Here is a 25,269-nt window from a genome sequence, read left to right on the forward strand (position 1 = left end):
AGCGAGTGGCTTTGTGCTGTGTTTGGGACTGTGTGGGCTGGACGACGGGGAGTGCTGTAAGGGCAGCGGCTGAGGCCACTTTTTGAGGCATCTCTGGACGAGGGAGTGGTGCTTGGAGTGTGGAGGGGTCTGCGTGGACTGTTCCTGGTCCTTGGTTGCTGCTGTGCCATTTAATCTTTTGCCTTGGGAGCATTGGCTCAGGCTTGGCTACTTTACCTTGCTTGCCTTGGTAGTGTTGCCTCAGGCTTTGTTACTTTACCTTGTCTGCCTTGGGAGCATTTGGCTCAGGTGCCTCAGTGACTGTTTGCTTGCCTTAGGAGACATCCCTTGTTTTCAGTGAACGGAGTGGCCCACTCTTGCCTCTATCTGTGGTGCAGGTCTTTGTTTTGCTTCGGCTCTACTCTGGTTTTGAGGGAGCTTGCCGCGGTGGTTCAGCGGCTTACGTGAGTATACTAACAGAATGAACCCTTTTCTTAACCACCAGTGGTACCTCTGTTAGGCAAGTATTGCCCATTTGTTTTTCTCCCACTAGGGTGGGCCCTTTGCCTAGTCTATTGTGTTCTATTGTATGCTATATGTTTGCATTGCTCTGCTAGTATTGAGATGTGCAGCTAGGTTGCTTATTATTGTTTATGTTATGCTTTGCATTGTTTCCGCTAGTATTGAGATGTGCAGCTAGGCTGCCTGTTTTTCTTTCTGTGCTGTTTGGCTACCTTTTTGGCCTTGTGTTTTTTGCTACTAATAAAGCTGCCTCAGTTCATCCCCACTTGTGGTCCAGTCCACTTCTTTGGAGTACTCTTTTTTTTCCACTTTAAATTTTTATTGTAATAATTCTGTAACAGTTATTTTCACAAAGAGCACATCCCTCTCACATTTGCCCACGCAGGGGCCCTCATGTACTGGACTATAACATCTTGGACTAGCTTTATCAACTACTGTATATACACTTCTCCACAACATGTCATCAAAATGGTCCCATAAACAGTATTCGCTCCCCATAGTGTACACTATCACCTCTCCCGCCCCACCAACCACATCTAGCCCATGCTCAACTTGAGTGTGCCTCCTGATTCATTAGAACACGCTCTCTCTCCCCCTCCCTTCCCCCCCAAACCTACCCACCTCCTATAAAACTCCACCATCTTAAATGCATGTCAATCGCTGTTGTAATCGAGCTCATCTGCCTTTAGGTCGCAATACCCCCTCTCCCTCCGGTATGCCGTTAGGCACTCCATTTGTATTAACTGACCCAATTTGCACTTCCAATCACCTAATGTCGGTGGGTCTACTTTCTTCCAATGCTGTGCTATAAGGCACTTGGCTGCTGCCAGTCCCCATCGTAGCCATTTACGCTCCTCCCAGGAGTCCCTCTCATTATGTAAGCCAAGAGGCACACCAAAGGACTGCACAGCAAAGATGATCCAATCAACTTTACCAACGCCTTCATAACAGCCTGCCAAAAAGGCACCTCCCTGGGGCATGTCCACCATATATGTAAAAATGATCCCAATTGTGAGTTACACCTCCAGGCTCCAGCATAGATCCGAAGTACCCGGGTACATCCACTGCAGCCTTTCCGCTGTGTAATACCATCTAGTGAGAACTTTATACACATTTTCCTGCACCAAAACACACAACAAAGCTTTTTGAACCTCCCCACAGATAGCTTCCCATTCCTGTTTGGAAAAACTGCAATTTAAATCTGCTTCCCAAGCCCCCTAAAAGCTAAATGGTCTGGGATCCCATTCCCGACAAAATTTATATATCACTGATATAGGTCTGGGCACCCTCCTCAAGAAAAGCCACAGGTTTTCCAGACTTTCCATCTCTTGAGGGTTCTCCCCCCTCCAACCTAATGTCCCCACAAAATGTTGTATCTGCAAATACGTAAACATATCCCCCCCCCCCCCCCCCCAGGCAGACCATACCTGGAGCGCAGCGTTTCAAAACTCTCCACTCTACCCCCCCTGCAGCACAGCTCAGAAACTCAATATACCCACCTGTTCCCACTGCACAAATATAGCGTTCTCTTTCCCAACCCCAAATTTCGGTTCTCATCACAAGGGTGCAAGTGTAGATACCCTATCCGTCTGTTCCCATTTCCTCCACACTTCTCCCCACAATCCCACCAAATGTCTCATGAACGGATTTTGTATCCCAGTTAAAATCACTCCCTTGCCTTCAGTAGTCCACAAATAGGAACTCAATGGTCTATGAGGGCTATTTGACAGCTCCACCTGACTAGTTGGCTTTGTTTTCCCCCTCTCCCAATCCATAATCATCCGCAGTTGAGCAGCATAATAATACCACTCAATATTGGGCACCACCTTACCCCCCCTCTCAGGAGCCCCCCACAGCACACGTCCCGCAAAATGGGGATGTCTACGCTCCCAAATAAACTGTGACAAAAAACCCTGCAGTTGTTTAAGCGTCCGTCTCGGAACCGCCACTGGCAGTGCCTGAAACAAAAATAACAACCTAGGCAGCACAGTTATCTTCACTACTGCCATGTGCCCCCACCAAGAAAGCCACAATCCTTTCCATCGGGATAGCTCCACCCGAATTTGGTCTATGATCTTCCCATAATTGAGGCTATACACCCTTCCCAGGTCCTTGGGAATCTGAATCCCCAAATACCAAATATGATGCTTTTCCAGTGGTGTGCTGGAGCAGGCTCTCACAGGCTCTCGAGAGCCGTTTGTTAAGTTTTTAAGAATTTTGGGAGCCGGTTCTCCATGGCTACTTTAACAAATGGATCCCAAAATGTGGGCTTGGGCCCCTCCTGAATTCTCTTTTACTATGCTGGCGAGAGAGAGCCCCCTGTTAACAATTTACCAGCACACCCCTGTGCTTTTCCCATTTGAAAGCAAACAGTGCTCTCAATCTACTTTCCTCCATGTGGGTTAAAGAAATCCCCAACAGCTCACTTTTATCCATATTAACCTTTAAACCAGCATATCTTTCAAACTCCCTAGTGATCTCCAACACCGTAGGTAGCGTCTGCTCAGGATCCACCACATAAAGTAGCACATCATCAGCAAACAAAGCAATATGATGTTCCATCTCCCCAATTCTAATTCCTCGAATATCTGGGTGCTGATGTATCATTTCCGCCAAAGGCTCTATATACAAGGCGAACAGAAGGAGCGACAAAGGACATCCCTGTCTAGTCCCTCTACCAATTGGGGAAAAAGACATATATCCCCCATTAATATTAATGCAGGCCTTCGGAGCTGCATAGAGGGCCTCCGGCATGGGCGTAGACTGGGGGGGGGGGGGGGGGCGAGGGGGGCAGTGCCCCCCTAAACGACGAAGATGACTTAATCCACTTTCCCGCAGCGGCGAACGGTCGGGCGACGTGTAAAAGCAGCAAACAAGCAGCCAGGCTCGACTCCGTCCTTCGCTTCCTGAATCCTGCCCTCTCAGCGTCCCGCCCAAAAAGGAAATGACATCAGAGGAAGGCGGGACGCAGAGAGGGCAGGATTCAGGAAGCGAAGGACGGAGTTGAGCCTGGCTGCTTGCTTGCTGCTTTTACGCATCGCCCGCTGTGTCCTGGGACTCCCACACATGCGGTGTTGTTGACGGTCGGTGAGGGAGCGCAAGGTGGAGTGGGAATAGTTTTTTTTTGTACCGAGTGAGGCAATGGCGGTCAGTGGAGACAGGGAGTCGGCGGTTTCTGTGTGCACTAAGTCACTGCTGTTCGTTTCTGGCTTCTACACAGCGGATTTCACACTTCATTAGTGGAGAGTCTACAAACGTGGTGCTGAGGTATCCATGGCAATGCAGTTCAGCAGTGATGGTGCAGACGCAATCCAGCGGCCCCTGATTGCCACACCAGTGGGCAATAGTCTGACTGTTCCTGAGGAGCTTGATGAGGTTTATGAAATTGAGAGAACAACTACATTCATTGCACAGCATCAGTGTAGCAAGGTGGCACTCCAGTTCCCTGATGAGCTGCTGGTGGATTCAGTCACTGTTGCAACAAAACTGGAAAAAGCTTCTGGTACCAAAGTGTACATTCTTGGCGACACCTCCTACAGCAGCTGCTGCGTAGATGAGGTGGCCGCAGAAGAGCACGTAGGAGCTGATGCTGTGGTACATTATGGACTGGCGTGTCTCAGCCCCTGCACCAGGCTACCCATCATGTACGTCTTTGGGCGCAAATCTGTAGATGTGAAGAGTTGTGTGGCTGCCTTTCGGAAGCTATACCCTGAGCCAGCATGCCATGTGGTGGTGCTGTGTGATGTGTTGTACCACTACATCATAGGAGTGCTGAAATCATTGCTTTGTCCAGACTATCCCCACGTTTCCTTCTCCAGCATCGTCCTGGATGGCACGTCGACTTGCATCTCCAGTACCGGTGACAGCAACTCCCGTGTGACCTCTGATGAGGTGGAAGTGGTGAAAAACGAAATGATCAGACAACAAAAGGTAGAAAAAAGTATTTTATTCAGAATTTATTAATTGGAATATGTCAGCTTTTGGAAATGTGCATCTGTGGTATGGGAAAGGGGGTGGGGAAATACTACTGGAGAGGAAGAGGGAGTGCTGGGTAAGGAGGAAAGAAGGAAGGAAGGAAGGAAGGAAGGAAGGAAGGAAGGGAGAAACAGCTGGCTTTTTTGGGAATAACCATAATCTATACATATTCATTATGGTTATTCCCCCCAAAAAAGCCAGCTCTTGCTCCCTTCCTTCCCTCCTCCATATTAGCATAATTTGCATATACATATATGCAAATGAATATGCTAATATGGCCCGCCCCTTCCTTTGCCCCCTCAAATGAAACAGTCAAACTACGCCTATGCTGTCCTACCAAACCTCCCTCTACCCCACAACCCCAGATCCACAGAATTGCATACCCAACACCCCTCCAATTGCATTCCCACAGCTCACCCCTCTCAGTCGTCCAACAAGCTCACATAATCCCCACTCTCACCAGGGTGCCATTTCCTCCCTCCCCTCTCCCCCTACTTATAGCACCCCCAAAATTGGTTGCTTATCTTCAAAAAGTCCTCAATGAATCAATCAGTCAGGGACAGTTCTGCTTTCTTTCAGGAAGCCTGCTTGTCAGATTGCTTTCCCTGATCCACCACCGTCTGCCACGCTGAATCCGCTCTGGGTCCCTTGGCTATCTCCAGTAATTCCTGCCGACCTGGAACACCTTTACACCCCAAAGACTGCAATGTAGACCATGCTTCATCTGGGGTCTTCACTCTGCGAGACTTCCCATCCACCGTTAGCCACATTGGAAATGGAAAAAGCCACCGATAGCGAATCCCCTTTGACCGCATGAATATTGTGACTTCTCGGAAGAAGCGACACTTCTGTAAAGAAGTCCATACCAGATCTTGAAACACTCCAACCTTATAGTTTTTCCATAAAATCTCTTTTTGCTGCCTCACTTTAGTCAGGATCTTCTCCTTCATAGGAAAATCTGCAAAGCACACTACAATGTCTCTCTGGTTGGATTCTCTCTGCGGGCCAGCCACTCTATGCGCTCTTTGGATGTGGAGGTCCAGTAGTTGCCCACCGTCCTCTGGATTCAATATGTAGCCACATAACTCCCGAATCACTGCTTCACAGTTGCTGAATATGTCCAGATCTGGGATGCCTTTAAATCTCAAATTATTTTGGTGCTACCTATTCTCCAGGTCTTCCACCTGCTCCTTAAGTTGTTGCAATTCCACCGCAACGGTATCCACTACTTGTTTCCCATATCATGCTTAAGAGTCACCATCCCCTCCTCCACGTCTCCAACAAGTGCGCCCAGATCCCAGAGCTCAGCCCTGATTTCTCTCAGGGCGGTCTGTACATCCTGTCGGACCCCAGCCAGATCGGCCTTCAGGTCCTGGAACCAGTCCACTACATCCACCTTAGTAATCTCGCCAGCTGCCTAGGAGCCTGTAGCGACCTGCTCCTCCTCGACTGCCGCTGGGTCCGCCCCCATCTTGTCCTCGCTCCGTTCTGGCCCCGCCACAACCGCCGGCGCTCTTCTGCTTGGTTCTGGCGTGAAATGGAATCGTTCGAGCCCCTTCTTCGGCGGTATAACTCCGGGACCTCTCCCCCACAAGCCACGCCTCAAAGTGCTGCTGTATTCAATGGGTTTTGCTCGCATTCATTAAAGCTCCGTCGGAGCTCCGCGTTCAGGCAGCCATCCTGGTCCGTGATGTCACTTCCTCTTCTTTGGAGTACTCTTATTTCTGAGGGGACTCGGTCTACCCAGAGGTGGTTGGGTGATTCTCACGCGGCCACCTCTGGGCCAAGGGCTCACAAATGTGACAGACTGCCAGAACCATGAGCTCGATGGAGCCCTTTGCTGCCATCTTGCTTCTCGAGGAGATAGCGGGAAGAGTACTCCAATTATCTGAGGCTGTGGCCACCCTTGCCCAGCGGCAGGATTCACAACAGGAGGAAGCAGCTAGGTCTAGGGCCTCTCCACCCAGTATGCGCAGTGATAGCCATATTAAGGTACCTACCCCACCTCATTTTTCTGGGGATTCTACTGAATGCAGAGGCTTCCTTAACCAATGTCAAACTGTTTTCTCTCTGCAGCAGAGAGATTTTCCTGATGATAGGACGAAGGTAACTTACATTCTGTCACTACTCTCTGGCAATGTACATAATTCAGTTCTGGTCCAAAAAACTTCTTTTTGGAAGCCCAGGTACCCGTAAGGGGAAGCCTTAAAGGGGGGGGGGGGGGGGGGGTACTGTCCGTGACACTTGTCTCTTTCCTTCATTAGTGGATATTTGAGTAATTGTCCTTCTCTTCTACCCATTTCTCTTGATGTTTTCCTCTTTTTCTATCCTTCCAGCTCTTCTTCCCATTCTTTTCCTCTCTATTCCACTTTTGATTTTCTTTCTCCAACATTTTATTCCCACATTTTCTCCATTCCTCCTATGGGTACTCTTTCTTTTTCACTCTCTCCCTCCTGACTCTCCCTCCTGATACTCTCTCACTGTCTCCCCAGTACACAGTGCCAACTATTACACAAACAATGCAATTGAATACAAATAATGCTCACATTAAATATACATCACAATATATTCTGTCTCCATGAATATGGGGGCAGAATACAGTAGTTCAGAGATTTTTTTGACTCTCTGAGCATGCATGTGGGCTGTCCCTGTGGAGGAACGTCCGAGATTCCCACTTCAGCCCTCATTGTGTCCCTAACTAGGGCTAGAGTGGCCAGAAGGGGGAGGCAGATGGGTTGTGTGGCTGACTTATCTTGCTGTCCATGGAGAACCTTCATTACAGGTAAGTAACTATGCTTTCTCCTAGGACAAGCAGGATGCATCAGCCACATTTAGGTGACTCCCTAGCCAAGGGACACCTAGGGCCAGGAAGAGATGTGCCTGGCTAGAGTAATGATGGAGTCAGCACATGTGGCTGGTAGAAAGGCATTTGCCAGGGTGATATGGATTCCCCCCCTCCCCAATGAAGGCCAATATCTGTGATGGTGACATGAGGAAGCCTAGGTTCTGGAAAAGAGGCATGGTGGATTGGTCTCCTGCAGTGAGTATCCCATGACCAGCCAGTCATTCCTGTGCGCTGCTGCCACAGCGATGCACTTGGTGAACACCCATGGTGTTATAGGAAGTCTGAACAGGAGGACTTCTGAGTGTGCGCCCTCACAGTAGAAGATGGCCTTGGGCTTGGTTCGCCCTCTGCTGAAAAATCAGTCTCTGAATCTGGCCCTTTTAGGTAGATATCGCCCTGATTTGGATATGCCTTTTTTTAGCAAACTACTTGAAAGCTGTGTTTTTTAAGGGAAAGGGAGGGAAGGGAAATGGGACTTGATATACCGCCTTTCTGTGTTTTTTGCAACTACATTCAAAGCGGTTTACATAGTATATTCAGGTACTTAATTGTACCAGGGGCAATGGAGGGTTAAGTGACTTTCCCAGAGTCACAAGGAGCTGCAGTTCTCACAACTTCTTTAGTCTTCTAACATGTTCCATCCTTCTCAGTTTGGCTTTCGACCTGGGTATTCAACTGAAACGGTTATTGCTTCCCTATTGAATGATTGCCAAACAGCTATAGGACGTGGTAATGTTCTACTGCTAGTTTCTTTAGATCTTTCTTCTGCCTTTGATTTGGTCAGTTACTTCCTTCTGTTATCTATATTCTTCTATGGGTCTCTGTGGCACATTGCTTATTTGATTTTGCTCATTTCTCTCTGGGCATTCTTTCAGATCCAATGCCTCTCCATTGTGGTTTTCTTCACGGCTCGATTCTTTCTCCCTTGCTTTTTAGTGTTTTTCTTAGTCCACTTGTATTCTTTATCCAGGAGTCTCACATTAAATGTTACATTTATGTTGATGACATCTTTTAGTTTCTCCCCAGGACACCTGACATCCTGATCTCAGTTCTCTGCAAAGATGTCTTGACAGAGTTTCCCATCATCTTCACCTTAATAAGCAGAACATTTGAACAATTTGGCTCACCGGCCACTGTTCTCATCCTTCTCACACTTCTACTATTGATGGGTCTCTCATTCAATTGATAGAACCTATAAAATACCTTGGAGTCCACTTTGATAGTGCCCTTTTTCTTCTCACATCTCTGCTACTGTTTGAAAAAGTTTTTGATCCCTTCATCTGATATGTTCCCTTCAAGTATTTCTCACTGATGAAAGCTTTGCTACTTTGTGTATTGGTTGAAACACATTTGGACTATTATAATGTAATTTATGCTGGTCTTCCCGATATTTCTCTTCACAAACTATAGACAGTACAGATTACCGTTATTCACATTCTTTCTCAGTGGAGTTTAAAAAGGGGTTGGACGGCTTCCTGGAGGAAAAGGCCATAGAATGTTATTGAATGGACGTGGGAACAATTCACTATTTCTGGGATGGGACAAATTGTTTGTTCTTTTGGCCGCTGTTGGAAACAGGGTGCTGGGCTCGATGGACCCTTGGTCTGTCCCAACATGGCAATGCTTATGTCTTGTCTTACTATTAATCATTTCTATAGTGCTACTATACCATGCTGTATACATTATATGCAGGTACTTTCTCTGTCTCTTGAGGGCTCACAGTACCTGAGGCAACAGAGGGTTAAGTGACTTGCCCAAGGTCACAAGGAGCTTCAGTGGAAATTGAACCCAAGTCACCAGGATCAAAGCCTGCTACACTAACCATTAGGCTACTCATCCACTTCCTTAAGGAGGCAAGTTGTCAAGTGTTATGACTCGTTGGTTGCCTGTGGTGGTTTGTTCAGTGAGAGGTATTAGAAGCAAATGTGGTAGCCCCTCTTGACAATGCTTAGCACTCACTGGTCAGTGGTGATCTGTGATATTCGCAAAGAATCTGATCCTGTCTCTACCAGGATGTGAGGCATAAGCAGTCCATCAAAGTTTCTGATTCTGCTTTGTCTATTTGGGCTGACTCTGATGTCCTCTGTCCTTGGTCCGTCTTTTCTGTGAGTAGGAGCCATTCTACTGCTGTGGTCATTGACTATTGTTCTGTTGTCATCTCAGTGTTGAATAATGGTGCAGCTTGTGGATTGTCTTGTGGTGGCAACCAATGAGTCATAACACTTGACAACTTGCCTCCTTAAGGAAGTGGAGGAGTATCCTAATGGTTAGGGTAGCAGGCTTTGATCCTGATGACTTGGGTTCAATTTCCACTGAAGCTCCTTGTGACCTTGGGCAAGTCACTTAACCCTCTGTTTATCCCCCATGCAAAGGGCATCTACCAAGCTTTCGTGGAGGTCTTCATGAAGCACTGAGGCACAAAGCCATACCAGGCGGCATGCGGAAATGGATGTCTTGAAGGCATTGAAAGCATACTTGAAAAGGTGCTTGCCATATTCTTCAAGGTCATGGAAAATCAAGGGCAGGAAGTCTTGAGCAGGTGTGGTCAGGATCAGCAGCCCATTTTTGAGTTTGTTTAATGTTGCCTCATGGTAGAGGGTCATTTGGAATTGATGAGTTGCTATGCAGGAACTAAGCATAGCACTCTGGAAGATCTTCTTACTCACAGAGTCTAAGGTTCTGGGGTCCTTCCCCGGTGGGGTGTTGGAGTTGGTGCAGGGACTTCTTGTGCCTTTTGAGGGCTGAGCTGACGCCTATGGACTGGTGGGTAGCTGCTTCTTGTTGAAGCCTTGTGCCAGATGCACATGGTATTTGGCCTCCAGTCATTTTCATGCTGGTAATCCAGTGAATGGGGTGTGCCATATTTTTTCCTTGCAGTCCAGGAGTGTCCTGTGCACCGGGAGAGCAGTTGAGTGCTTGGGGGTATCCAGGGTCTGGAGAAGTGTTAGGGCACCACTAAGGGGGTGCCAATGTACTGCCAGTGGGTCCTGGTGTTCCTCTTCTGGAGAAGTTGAGATTGGCAAGCTTCTGGAGGAATTTGGGATAGATCAGGTCCTCTGGCTGTGGGGTGGGCTGTGGTTCAGTTGGAGTCGCTGATTAAGGTTTGGGAGGTGCTGGTGGTGAGGTGGAGGATGAGTAGTCCAAGCTTTTGTTAGTCAGGACGCTGGCTTCAGAATCATTGAGGGTGCTGACTTCACAGCTGGAGTGTCTTTGGTTTGGGTTTTCCTCTGGGGTGTTGGCTGTTGTTGGTCAAGGAGCTATGCCAGTAGTTGTAGGAGTTGCTGGTGTTGCTGTGTTTTCCCGATGTGGGTTCCTGGGGCTGGTAAGCCATAATTAGGGTGAGGCTGCAAGCTGGGTGAGGAGTGGTATCCTGTAGAACTGTATGAGATAGATGAGCTGCGAGTCCTGAGGTCTGAGCTGGGTTGACTGGTTTGTTTTCTGGGAAGGAGAGATGCAGATGAGGAGTCCATTTGATGGTGTCTGCACTTGTGGTAGTGTCCCCAATCATGGAATCTCCTGCTTTGTGGTGCCCATGGTGTCTGTCCTAGGACTTGTGTTCTCTGTGCAGGGAGGGGGAGTCCGAGCAGGAGGAGTGGTGGTCCCTTGTGTGTCTGCTAGGGTGTGCAGAGTCCTTGATGTGTGCTTGCTCTGCCTGTGTCCTGCATATGCTGTCCACAGTTCTGCTGAGAGCTCCCTGCAGGGCAGCCCTCCAGTGTCTCTTGCTGTGCTGCTGCGAGTGCTCCTCCTGTTCCTAGGGGTGGGGCTGCCATTCTGACATTAGTGCTGACACAACCGATGTCGTCAGCAATGGTGTTGGGGGGATGGGCAGAGCCAGAAGGTGTTCCTTGGCTCTGGAGGGAGTGGTGCCAAGCTGTTCCACTAGCTGGAGTGTTTCCTGGGCTTGCTCTGTGATTGAGTGGGAAGTCACCATCTGCCCATCATGACCAAGACCCAGAGTTTCTCTGTGGGGGGCTGATTACAGCATGGTTATGGCTGTAACCTCGGAGACACCGAAGGCAGCAGGGCCAGGCCCAGAGGAGGGGCAGGGAGAGCCTGTGCTGCCTGAGAAAAGGAAAGTTCCTAATGAATTTTCTTTTGCCAGAGATTTCTTCAGGGCTCGCCTCCTGTGCTTTTTGGTGTGCAGAGGCATGACTTCACGTGGTGTGTCACTCCAAGGCAGCTGACACATGGATCGTGAGAGTCCTGGGTGCTCATCTTATTGCTGCATCCTGAGCATTTCTTGAACCCTGTCTTTTCAGGCAGCGTAGTTTCTTCTTCCAGGTAGTTTTGCTGGTTTCTTTTGGTTTCTTTGGTGGAGAACTGCAAACTCCAACCATTGGGAATGGCTGACAGCAGAAGTTGGAATCTTGACACACATTGAGACAGCCCACATACATGCTCAGAGAGCAAAAAAAAAAAAAAAAATAGTTCTCTGAGCTATTGGAGAGAAACTCTGTCCAATGGGAGCCATCAGGGGAGGGCACACCTACATGTAGCTGACATCCTGCTTGTCCTAGGAGAAATATTCTTTCTCTACTCTCTCCTTACCAGAGGGATAACTCCCTAACTTTGCATTGTATGATCAGTAAGCACACACGCTCTTCTCTATTACAGCAAATAACTTTTTTCTCTCTAACACCATCTGTACAAGGCTGTACTGTGAGATCACACTGAGAAGTACATAAATAATGCCATACTGGGAAAAGACCAAGGGTCCATCGAGCCCAGCATCCTGTCCACGACAGCGGCCAATCCAGGCCAAGGGCACCTGGCAAGCTTCCCAAACGTACAAACATTCTATACATGTTATTCCTGGAATTGAGAACAGCTACATAGAAGAGGAATTTCACATTGAGTAGGTGAGATTGTCAGATGGTGTTACCTGCATAGCTACAGCATCGTCTCCACTCTGAAATCAAAGACAAAAACACAACTGTCAGACCTTAGAACATCTTTAAGCAAATGTTTGACAAACTTGAGAACAATTACTTACAATTACTTACCAAGTTCTGTACGAAGAGATTCTATATAAAAATATAAAGGGATAAAAGTTAAAGTTTCTGATTTCTAAAAATGTTCTTCACTTTACTAATCATAACAAGGCAATAGTCAAAAGATTTGTCTGGGTAACTTTAAGAACATAAGAACAGCCAAACTGGGTCAGACCAATGGTCTATCTAGCCCAGTATCCTGTTTCCAACAGTGGCCAATCCAGGTCACAAGTACCTGGCAGAAACCCAAATAGTAGCAACAATCCATTCTATCAAGCTCAGGGCAAGCAGTGGCTTCCTTATGTCTGTCTCAATAGCAGATTATGAACTTTTCTTGCAGGAACTTGTCCAAACCATTTTTAAACCCAGATACGCTAACAGCTGTTACCACATCCTCTGGCAATGAGTTCCAGAACTTAACTACTTGTTGAGTGAAAAAAATATCTCATCCTATTTGTTTTAAAAGTATTTCCATGATACTCCCTAGTCTTTGTACTTTTTGAAAAAGTAAAAAAAATCAATTCACTTCTACTTGTTCAACACCACTCAGGATTTTATAGACCTGAATCATATCTTCCCTCTGCTGCCTCTTCTCCAAGCTGAAGAGCCCTAACCTCTTTATCTTTTCCTCATATGACAGGAGTTTCACTCCCTTGGTCACTCTTCTTTGAACGCTTTCTAATTCTGCTATATCTGTTTTGAGATATGGAGACTATAACTGAACACAATACTCAAGGTGAGGTATCACCATGGAGCAAAAGAGACATTATAGTATATATTATCCCTTTCCTAATAATTCCTAGCATCCTGTTTGCTTTTTTTGGCTGCCACCACACACCGGGCATAAAATTTCAGCGTATTGTCTACAACAAAACCTACATCTTTTTCGTGGGTGCTGAAGCCCAAAGGTAGACCCTAACATTAGGTAATTATGATTTGAGGTCTTCCTGCAATTTTTCACAGTCTACGTGTTTTAACAACCTTGAATAGTTTTGCGTCATCTGCAAATGTAATCACCTCACTTGTTGTTTGAATTTCCAGATCATTTATTAATATGTTAAATAGCACAGGTCCCAATACAGATCCCTGTAGCACTCACTATTCATCCTCCTCCATTGAGAGACATGGCAATTTAACCCTACCCTATCCTTCTTTGGAAGGATCTCAACCAAATATTTGATTCCTCTCCCACTTTAGTGGTTAAATTTTGTCTGGCCATATGTTAGAAAATAATATGATAAAATACAATAAACACATAGAATACCACAATATTTCAAAACATCAGTGCAAGAATCTCACCATCGCCCCATTGTTAGTACATAAGTACATAAGTACATAAGTAGTGCCATACTGGGAAAGACCAAAGGTCCATCTAGCCCAGCATCCTGTCACCGACAGTGGCCAATCCAGGTCAAGGGCACCTGGCACGCTCCCCAAACGTAAAAACATTCCAGACAAGTTATACCTAAAAATGCGGAATTTTTCCAAGTCCATTTAATAGCGGTCTATGGACTTGTCCTTTAGGAATCTATCTAACCCCTTTTTAAACTCCGTCAAGCTAACCGCCCATACCACGTTCTCCGGCAACGAATTCCAGAGTCTAATTACACGTTGGGTGAAGAAAAATTTTCTCCGATTCGTTTTAAATTTACCACACTGTAGCTTCAACTCATGCCCTCTAGTCCTAGTATTTTTGGATAGCGTGAACAGTCGCTTCACATCCACCCGATCCATTCCACTCATTATTTTATACACTTCTATCATATCTCCCCTCAGCCGTCTCTTCTCCAAGCTAAAAAGCCCTAGCCTTCTCAGCCTCTCTTCATAGGAAAGTCGTCCCATCCCCACTATCATTTTCGTCGCCCTTCGCTGTACCTTTTCCAATTCTACTATATCTTTTTTGAGATACGGAGACCAGTACTGAACACAATACTCCAGGTGCGGTCGCACCATGGAGCGATACAACGGCATTATAACATCCGCACACCTGGACTCCATACCCTTCCTAATAACACCCAACATTCTATTCGCTTTCCTAGCCGCAGCAGCACACTGAGCAGAAGGTTTCAGCGTATCATCGACGACGACACCCAGATCCCTTTCTTGATCCGTAACTCCTAACGCGGAACCTTGCAAGACGTAGCTATAATTCGGGTTCCTCTTACCCAAATGCATCACTTTGCACTTGTCAACATTGAACTTCATCTGCCACTTGCACGCCCAATCTCCCAGTCTCGCAAGGTCCTCCTGTAATCGTTCACATTCCTCCTGCGACTTGACGACCCTGAATAATTTTGTGTCATCGGCGAAGTTAATTACCTCACTAGTTATTCCCATCTCTAGGTCATTTATAAATACATTAAAAAGCAACGGACCCAGCACAGACCCCTGCGGGACCCCACTAACTACCCTCCTCCACTGAGAATACTGGCCACGCAATCCTACTCTCTGCTTCCTATCTTTCAACCAGTTCTTAATCCATAATAATACCCTACCTCCGATTCCATGACTCTGCAATTTCTTCAGGAGTCTTTCGTGCGGCACTTTGTCAAAAGCCTTCTGAAAATCCAGATATACAATATCAACCGGCTCCCGGTTTTTTAAAACAGTGGTAAATCTTTCCCACATCTCAACCCATTTTATAACTGATAACCCAAACTCCCAATGCTGAACTAAATGAACGCTGTAGGACCAGGACCACTTATCAAATTTACATCCTGTGAATATAGTTTATGACCAGGGATGCATTTTATGAAGTTATGAATAGGAGCACAGTGATGAACACTCAGCACAAGCTTTACAGATGATTATAAGATGTAATATCTTATAATGTACCCAACATTTTATTGGTAACTAATGAAAGAATAAGAACTGGTATCATGGGATCAAGTTTTATCAACCCATCTGTCCGGTAGACTGTGGTATGTTGGGTCAACTCTAACCAATGAGTTTCCTTTTCTAATAAACCCAAGTAACTGCATTACAGTAATATAAACATGTAACAGTAAGGCTTTTATGAGATTTGACAAATCTGCATGAGACCAATGGAAATAGAAGGATCATACGTAACACAAAAACTTCCAAATGACCTATCCTAGAGATGTGATCTCTCAGACAAAGAGGCAGGCTTACCCAAACACCCAAAATGTGACCCAGTGCAATGCCCACTCACTCCAGCCTCCAGCGCTGCCATCTTGAAAAATGGCAGAGCCCTGCCCTGATCTTAATGATTCCAGTCATCAGCCAGTTTCACACTCTGAAATCTTCACTGGATCCTAGCAGGGTTATTGATACACACAGAAAACAGCAAAAGTGACTCAAAAAGGAGGACTGATGTTATGACTGGGAAAGTGTGAGCCCTTGTGCCCTGACTGAGCACGGTGAAGATGGAGTGACACCGCACTCGGTCAGGCAGCCAGACAACCCCTAGCTTCACCTGCACTTAGCCATTGTCCTTCAGGAGTTGAGCCCCTGGGTTTGTGTGGCCGGCAGGACTTCCGGAACCGGTGGGGTTGCACGACTACTGACCAGACAGGTGGGCAAACAAACACGGTCCAGGAGCCCATAATCAGCAGAGCAAAGAATAGTCATAAAACAGTTCAAGGTCAAGGCAGGCAGCAACACAACGCGTAGTCCAGGAACAAGCCAAGGTCAGAAACACAGGAAATGAAAACAAGGATTACCGGCGTGGATCTCAAACACAATTGAGGCCGAAGCAACGAAGGACTGAAGGCAGGGCCTTAAGTAGTGGAGGAATTAGGCTCAAGCATGTGCAGCTGATCCAAGATGGCTGCCCCATCAGCAGAGATGTCCTACACCAAAATATGGGCTTCCTTCCTGAAGCACCCAACTCCAAGATGGCCGCAACAAGCAGAGATGCCCATCCCAAGATGGCCAACCTGTCCTGGAGAAACCACATCCAAGATGGCCGGTTATCTCCGCCGGACCACGACTCGCCGGTGAATTGGCCGCACAGGCCTGGAACTAGGTGAGGGACGTAACAGTATCCCCCCCTGATGCCTCCCCCTTCTCCCCGGCCCGGGTCGAGTAGGATGAAGAGAATGGAACTCACGGACCAGGTCTGGAGCATGGACGTTGGTTGCTGGCTCCCAGGAGTTGTCTTCTGGTCCAAAATGTTTCCAGGACAGCAGGTAGAACAGCCTTCCTCTCCGCAGCTTCGAGTCCAGGATGCGGTCCACCTCGTACTCGGGATCTGGATCACTCTCAGGCACAACCAGCTTCTTGGGTTCAGGATGCCACTTGGACCTGCGGAAAGGCTTCAAGAGAGACACATAGAAAGCATTGTGCACCCGGAGTTGACTGGGTAGGTGCAACCGGTAAGTCACTGCTCCTATCCTGGAGCGTACCGCAAAAGGGCCAATGAATCATGGAGCAAACTTGAGCAATGGGAGCCGCAGTCTCAGGTACCGTGTGCTTAGCCACACCTTCTCTCCCGGCAGGAACGTGGGCACCGCTTGTCTCCTGCGATCGTAAGTCTCCTTGGCCTTGACCGCTGCCCGGCACAACTGCTCCTGCTCCTTCTTCCAGGCCTCCTGAAGCGAACGGACCGTGGGCTGTACCTGAGGTGGGACCTCCGCGGGGGAAATAGGCAGAGGTAGACGTGGATGGCGTCCATAGATGGTGCTGAATGGTGTAGTCCGGGAGGCTGAATGCAGGCTGTTGTTATAGGTGAACTCAGCCCAGGGTAGTAGAGTGGACCAGTCATCCTGGCGCTGATTGGAGTAGGCCTGGAGGAACGCCTTCACCATCTGGTTGACCTGCTCCACCATTCCATTAGTCTGTGGGTAGTACGCTGATGAGAAAAGAGTGGTTACCCCAAAGGCTGACACAACGCTCGCCAAAAGCGGGAGGTGAACTGTGAGCCGCGGTCACTAATGATCCTTTGGGGTAATCCATGGAGCCTGAAGATGTGGGTCATGAAGCTGGCAGCAAGGCTGGCAGCAGTGGGTAAGGCCTTCATTGGAACAAAGTGAGCCATCTTGGAGAACCGGTCTATCACTACCCAAATGACAGTGTTGCCCTGGGAGGCTGGTAGATCAGTGATAAAATCCATGGACAGGTCCTCCCAGGGCCTTTGTGGTACCGGCATGGGCGGCATCAAGCCCCGCTGCCGCTGATGGGAACTCTTAGTTCGGGCGCACACCGGACAGGTGGACAAATACTGCAGCACATCCTGCACCATCCGAGGCCACCAGTACGACCGGGAGATCAGATGGAGGGTCTTGTGGAACCCGAAGTGTCCGGCGAATTCGGAAGCGTGCCCCCAGCGTAGCACCTTCCTGGGGAGACTCACTGGTACTGCCTTCTGGCAAGCGGCGCCAGCTCCAGGTATGGAGGGAATACAGGCCGGGTTCAGCATGGGGTAGGGCTCCTCCTGGTCCCCGGGAGCCTCGAAACTGCAGAACAGGGCATCTGCCTGGACGTTCTTCTCCCCCGGCCTGAAAATCAGGCGGAAGTCGAATCTAGCAAAAAACAGAGACCACCGGGCCTGGCGAGGATTCAGTCTGGTGGCATTTTGGAGGTATAGCAGGTTCTTGTGGTCGGTGATCACCGTCACCGGATGCGCTGCTCCCTCCCGCAAGTAGCGCCATTCTTCAAAAGCTAACTTGAGTGCCAGAAGCTCCCGATCCCCCACCATATAGTTCCATTCCGCGGGGGTGAACTTGCGGGAGAAGAAAAAGCAGGGGTGCTTCTTCCCGGCAGCAGACATCTGAGAGAGCACGGCCCCTACTCCCAGGGCTGAGGCGTCCACCTCCACCACGAAAGGCTGGGTAGGATCCGGACTGCGGAGGACTGGTGCAGAAAGGAACGCCTTCTTCAGGGTGGTAAATGCAGCAACCGCCTCCGGCGTCCAGTTCTTGACATCAGCGCCCTTCCTCGTGAGGGCCATTAGTGGAGCCGTGATGAGGGAGTAGTCTTGGATGAACTGCCGGTAGTAGTTGGCGAACCCCAGGAACCTCTGCAAGGCCCGCAGACCCTGGGAAGCTGGCCAGTCACGAATAGCAGTCACTTTCCCGGGGTCCATTTGCAATCTGGTGGAAGAGACAATATACCCCAGGAAAGGCAGACTCTGTTGTTGGAACGAGCACTTTTCCAATTTGGCATACAGCCGATGTTCCCGGAGGCGCTGAAATACCGTGCGGATGTGGGAAACATGCTGGGGCAGCGAGGAAGAGACGATCAGAATGTCGTCTAGGTACACGATCACCGAAGTGTAGAGCAGATCCTGGAAAATGAAGTTGACAAAATTCTGAAACACCGCAGGGGCATTACATAGGCCAAATGGCATCACCCGGTACTCAAAATGTCCTTCGTGGGTGTTAAAAGCCGTCTTCCACTCATCCCACTCCCGAATCCACACCAGGTTGTAGGCTCCGCATAAATCCAGCTTGGTGAAAATCTTGGCCCCTTGAAGGCGGTCAAACAACTCCGGGATGAGTGGAAGCGGGTACCGGTTTTTCACCGTGATCTTGTTCAACCCCCGGTAGTCGATGCAGGGGTGGAGGGACCCATCCTTCTTTGATACAAAGAAGAACCTGGCCCCTGCAGGCGAAGTAGAGGCTCGGATAAAGCCCTTGAGAAGGTTCTCCCGGATGTACTCCCTCATGGCGCGGGACTCCTCACGGGATAGGGTGTAAAGTCGACCCCGGGGTGGATTGGTTCCTGGCAGGAGGTCTATGGCGCAGTCGAAGGACCGGTGAGGAGGTAATGTATCAGCCGCCCGGGCACTGAACACATCACGGAAGTCCTGATAGTCTTTAGGTAGCCTGGGCAACCCCTCCTGCGGGGTCTGAAGCTGAGCCGAGCAGAGTGGTAGGGGTGGCTTGACCTGCTGGAGGCAGTGCTCGACACACCGGGAACCCCATTGCCCGATCTCTCCGGTGGACCAGTCGATCACTGGAGCGTGAAGACGGAGCCAGGGCAGTCCCAGAATCACCGGGTGAATGGCTCGGGCGAGAACCAGGAACTGGATATTCTCCTGATGCAATGCCCCCACCTGCAAGGGCAGAAGGGAGGTGATCCGGGTGATGATCCGGGGAAGAGGGTGGTAAGGTATTTAAAGGGTACCACTGATTGTAAATTAAAAATTCCAGCCAATAGTAACCCAAAGCTAATGTGTTACTCTGATTCAGATTGGGCTGGGGATCATTCTGATTATAAATCCACAAGTGGATATGTGATTATGTATGGGAATGTACAAATATCTTGGGCTAGTCATAAACAAAGCATTGTGAGCCTGTCTTCTACAGAAGCTGAATATGTGGCTGTATCAGAAGCATGCAGAGAACTGATGTGGATTGAGAAACGTTTGCTGGATTTTGGGATAGCTGAACAGAGACCAATCCAGATAATGGAAGATAATCAGAGCTGCATCAGACTGTCACAGAATGACAGGGTTCAGCCACGCACCAAGCACATCGCAACGAAATACCACAACGTGCGAGAGCTGGCGAAAAATGGGGTCATCAGTCTAGACTATTGTCATACTAGTGAGATGACAGCTGATATCCTGACCAAGCCGTTACCCAGAGAACGTTTTGAGAATCTGCGAATCAAGCTTGGACTTTGCATTACTAATTGCAAGACAGTTATGCATGAGAAGGGGTTTGTTAGAATATGTTTTGTATTTTTCATGCATTATCTGTCCAGCAATTTCTCTATGATTACCCTGTGACCTCTAATGTCACTTGCCTGGTGAGGTCACAACCATGTATTTCCTGTGGGTGTGGTTAAGAACAGTATAATGCCCTTAGGCCACACATGAGCTCTCTCTTGTTTTTTCTTTTCTTAACCTGAGAGGACATGCTTGATAGAATCCATTGTCATCGGAGCACATGTAAAAAGTTGATAAACTAAATATACTGTTATATGTTTTTCTAAGCCTGCCTGCATATACATGCAAGATGTATTTTTCTTTCTAACCACAATCTGTGAGTAAAGAGATGTATTTACTTCATCTTTAAAAGAGACTAAGCTATGGTTATTCTGGGGTGTGTAAGAGAGAGAGAGAGAGAGAGATGAAGATAAAAAGTTAATATTAATTGCTGTTACCATAACAGGGAACTTATACTTATTTTTTCTAACGCTGAAGCTGTGTGTGTGTAAATCTGCAAATACTGTAAGTATTTACCATAATAATCCAACAGTTGAGCCCCTGAGTTCGGGTAGCCGGCAGGACTTCCGGAACCGGCGGGGTTGCACAACCACTGACCAGACAGGTGAGCAAACAAACACGGTCCAGGAGCCCGTAATCAACAGAGCAAAGAATAGTCATAAAACCAGTGCTTTTTTTGCGCCGGTACGGCGTACCGGCACCTTTTTTCCCTAGGGTTCCTGACTTGCTATCCGTTCCTGCTGCCCGTCAAGATCCAGCGCCCCTGCCCCAGCTGCCCGCCCTCTTGGCTTCCCAACAGCCCTGCTTTCCAGTCCAAACCTCTCCCCCCCCTCCGCGACGCGTTTCAACCTTTTATTTAGTTTTTTTTACTTGCAGTCACAGCGCCGGCATTGTTGAGAGGACCAGGCTCGCCTCCTCATGCCTTCCTTCCCTTCGCTGTTCCGATTCGCTGCCTCTCAGTGTCCCGCCTTCCTGTGATGTGGTTTCCTGTTTCCGCGAAGGCGGGACACTGAGAGGCAGCGAATCGGAACAGCGAAGGGAAGGAAGGCATGAGGAGGCGAGCCTGGTCCTCTCAACAACGCCGGCGCTGTGACTGCAAGTAAAAAAAATAAATAAAAGATTGAAACGCGTCGCGGAGGGCGGGGGGGGGGAGGTTTGGACCGGAAAGCAGGGCTGTCGGGAAGCCAAGAGGGCGGGCAGCTGGGGCAGGGGCGCTGGATCTCGATGTCGGGTGGGGAGAAGGTCTGATGTGGGGGTTGGATGAATGGCAGACCTTGGGGATGGAAGAACAGGGCACATGCTGGGCGCTAGGGGTTGAGGAGAGAGAAGGGTATTTTGCTGGGGCTGAGAGAAGGGAGCTGATTTAGGGAGAAGAGTCTGACTCTGGCTGGGAGAAAAAGGGACCAAGGACAGACGCTGAGGTTTGGGGCTGATCTGTGGAGAAGGGTCTGATGCTGGGGCTGGAGAAGAAGGGGAGGGCAGGGAAGAGAAAATTGCTGGACATGAAGGAGAAGGGAGGGGAGGGGAGAGAGGATAATCAGTGGACATGGATGGCAGGGGAGGACAGGGGGCAGAGAAGAATGGCTGGTCACGGATGGCAGGGGAGGACGGAGCAGAGAAGAATGGCTGGCCATGGATGGCAGGGGAGGACAGGGGGCAGAGAAGAATGGCTGGTCACGGATGGCAGGGGAGGATGGAGCAGAGAAGAATGGCTGGTCATGGATGGCAGGGGAGGACAGGGGGCAGAGAAGAATGGCTGGTCACGGATGGCAGGGGAGGACGGAGCAGAGAAGAATGGCTGGTCATGGATGGCAGGGGAGGACAGGGGGCAGAGAAGAATGGCTGGTCATGGATGGCAGGGGAGGACAGGGGGCAGAGAAGAATGGCTGGTCACGGATGGCAGGGGAGGACGGAGCAGAGAAGAATGGCTGGTCATGGATGGCAGGGGAGGACAGGGGGCAGAGAAGAATGGCTGGTCATGGATGGCAGGGGAGGACAGGGGACAGAGGAGAATTGCTGGACATGGGAGGGGAGAGCAGGGGAGAGAGGAGACATGCTGGACATGGATGGAGAGGAGAGCAGGAGATAGAGGAGAATTGCTGGACATGGATGGATGGAGGGGTTGGCGGGGAGAGAGGAGAAATGCACTTGGATGGAGGAGAGGGGAGAGAGAATTATTTCTTTATATGGATACAGGGGAGGGAAGAGAGAGGAGAAATGCTGGACATGGATGGAGCGGAGGAAAGAGAAAAAGAAGATGCACATGGATGGAGATGAGGGAAAGGAAAGAGAGGAGAAAAACTGCACTTGGATGGAGAAAATAGGCAAAAGCTGGATCCATGTTGTACCTCCTCCAGTCAATTCCGCAGAGGAGGATCCAGCTTTTACTTATGGATGTAGGGCAAGAAATGAAGAAGAGGAAAGGAAAGAAATAAATGGAAAGGAAGCCCTAGAAACGGAGTTAAGAGAACAGATAGAGAGCAGCAGAATCAGAGGCTGGGACCAATGTGGATAGAAAAACAAAGTCACCAGACAACAAAGGTAGAAAAAATCATTTTATTTTCATTTTAGTGTTTACATCTGCTGTCTTATTTTGCACTGGGTATACTGGAGCTGTAACAGCTTACAGAAATTATTTATAATGAAAAAAATCATGTTATTTTTTCTCCTATACTAGTATATTTTCAATGATGTCTGTTTATATGCGCCATGGCTGCTAAAAAAGGGGTGTGGCCAATGTGGGTGTGGCTATCATAGGGGTGGAGCCATATGTGGTGACCCCGCCCACAATGAGTACCGGCACCTTTTTTTCTACAAAAAAAGCACTGCATAAAACAGTTCAAGGTCAAGGCAGGCAGCAACACAATGCATAGTCCAGGAACAAGCGAAGGTCAGGAACACAGGAACTGAAGACAAGGAGCACCGGCGTGGACCTCAAACACAATTGAGGCCGAAGCAACGAAGGACTGAAGGCAGGGCCTTAAGTAGTATTTTAGCTAAAATAATTGTTTATGTTTATTCAAAATTCTTGATATACCACCAAAAGTAAAATTGGACCAGCCAAAGCTAAGCGATGTACAATTAAAATACACGGAAAAAGAAAAGAACTCCATTCATATAGGAAAGATAATCCAAACATTCTTAAATCTACAAGATAGAGATAGGAAGGGAGAAGGGGAGCAAAGTAGAGGAATCTTAGCCTTAAATGAATCAGCTGGAACTTCAGCCGATAATGAAGATTCTGTACAAAGAGAGGTAAATTGTTTTACAAGCCTGAAAGCTGCTTTAGTTTGATTAGAACACATAATTATTTTGTTTTAGTAAGCACGCTTAGCTTGTTTAATTTCAGAGTAGAAGAAACTTCTGGCAGTCTTAGCTTTAAGGAGCAATGCTGCAATATATCCTATTTTCTATCGTTAGATGTTTCCTCTGCCATTGATATGGTTAATCTTGGCATTCTGCTTGAAAGGTTACATGGGATTGGTTTTAGAGGTTAGGTGTACAATTGGTTTCCATCTTAATTGTCAGAGCATAATATACAAATGAGATGGGATGGTACAGAGACTGAAGTGTATGACGTGCACATGGGGGTTCCACAGGGATCAGTGCTGTCAGCTATGCTCTAATTTATATTTTCTGCCTTTCTATGGGCTGCAGATGGAGTATAGGATATATGCAGATAATATCCAATTTTTTCTCCTGTGAGAAAATGTTAGGCTGAAGATAGATTTGGAAAAAATACAAGGTTAGATGGCTGCAAATAGTTTACCCTTGAATGTATTGAAAATTGAGATGATGATTGTGAGACGTATTCCTATGCTCCAGTTGAATTTGGAAATGTTTCTATTCCAATAAAAGATCAGATTCTGAATCTTGGTATTATAATAGATTCACGATTGAACATGTAAACTCAGATCTCTAGGGTGGTTCTAGCTTGTTTCAAGGTTCTGAGTAAGATTAAGCCAATGTTGCCTAAATATAATTTTCAAATAGTGCTTCAGAGTCTACTACTATCAAAACTGGACTGTTGCAACAGTTTGTATTTAGGTATTTCTCAGACACGGTATAAAGCACTTCAGGATGTGCAGCATGCTGCAGTGCATATGATTGCTAGTTTAAATCGTTTTGAGAATGTAATGTCTTCAATGAAGGTGCTTCACTGGCTTCCATTTTCATACAGGATATGATTTAGTTGTTGATGCTCATTTTTAAAACATTGAGCAGTTTGGCTCCTAGTTATTTGACTTGGAATTTGCAAACCTATGGACCGAGTCATTCTTTGATATCAGAAAACTCGCCTTCATTGACTAAGCTACATTACACTGTCACTGAGGAGGTTGTATTTACCATTGCAGGGCCCTTGATGTGGAATAAATTGCCATTGAGAATGAGGCTATGAAAGCAGTTGTCTCTTTCTAAGAAACATCTTAAAACACACTTGTTTGTTCAGGCTTATTTTGATGCTCACTTAGCAAAGAGATTATTTTATTTTAACACAAATCCCGTATCTTTTGATGTATTAATTTTCTATATTTGATTTGGTGTATTAGTTTTCTATATTGTGCATGTTTCTTTTAACCTGCCGAGTTAATAGGTGGGCTATAAATGAAAAATAAATAAAATAAAATAGAGACGAATCTATGATCAGAGGCAGTGTCATTAACAGAGATTTGAAAATTCCTCTAGGACTTGCTTGCCAGGGATGAAATTCATTCACTAGGTAGCTTATCCCCCCCCCCAAAAAAAAACAAATATTGTGTACCTGGTCCCCACTTATGCTCTGAGGTGTACACTAGGTGACCACTAGAGTGACCCTAAACCAGACGCTCATTACAATTTTGTTTCGTCATTCTTGCTTACCTGTTAAGCTTGACTTGAAAGGTGGTTAAGCATCCCTGGAACCAAGGAGCTGGAAAAGGAATAGGTCTGTCCTCCACTGGGAGCAGAGTTGTACTCTTTGTAGTCTGTGATAAATTTAACTAGTCCAACATAAGAATTACCAATGATTCTTCTCTATGGGAGCTCTAGAGAACAACCAATGCATTCCAAACTCACTAAGAGAGACATTTGTAAGACATTAATAAACCAGGAAGTATGAAGATAATGGGCATAAGTGGAATTATTTTAACCACAGAAAATACATAGAAAACTACTTACTCTTATCTGCAGTAAGCATTTCTACAAGAGAACAAATGTGGGGAGAATCAGTGCATGCAATGATACTGATGCTACAACCTACCTATACTATTATAACCAGCTCCTCCAGCATTTTCTAAAATCTTATGTATATTGTGCCTAAGGTTCAATCAGATCACCGAGAG

At 47.5% G+C, this 25,269-nt stretch overlaps 1 protein-coding gene across 1 annotated transcript in view; it reads right to left on the bottom strand.

The window, feature by feature from the left end:
* The window catches only part of LOC115466358 (butyrophilin subfamily 2 member A2-like), a 223,353-nt gene that overhangs the window by 8,331 nt on the left and 189,753 nt on the right, over positions 1-25,269 (bottom strand). The window contains exons 17-19 of the mRNA XM_030197547.1: positions 25,106-25,126; positions 12,325-12,345; positions 12,204-12,230 (exon numbers count right to left, since the gene is read on the bottom strand). Of these exons, the coding sequence (XP_030053407.1) occupies positions 12,204-12,230; positions 12,325-12,345; positions 25,106-25,126 (69 nt within the window). The remainder of the gene's footprint in view (positions 1-12,203; positions 12,231-12,324; positions 12,346-25,105; positions 25,127-25,269) is intronic.

Source organism: Microcaecilia unicolor, chromosome 3, assembly GCF_901765095.1.
Source record: "Microcaecilia unicolor chromosome 3, aMicUni1.1, whole genome shotgun sequence".
Lineage (NCBI taxonomy): Eukaryota > Metazoa > Chordata > Amphibia > Gymnophiona > Siphonopidae > Microcaecilia > Microcaecilia unicolor.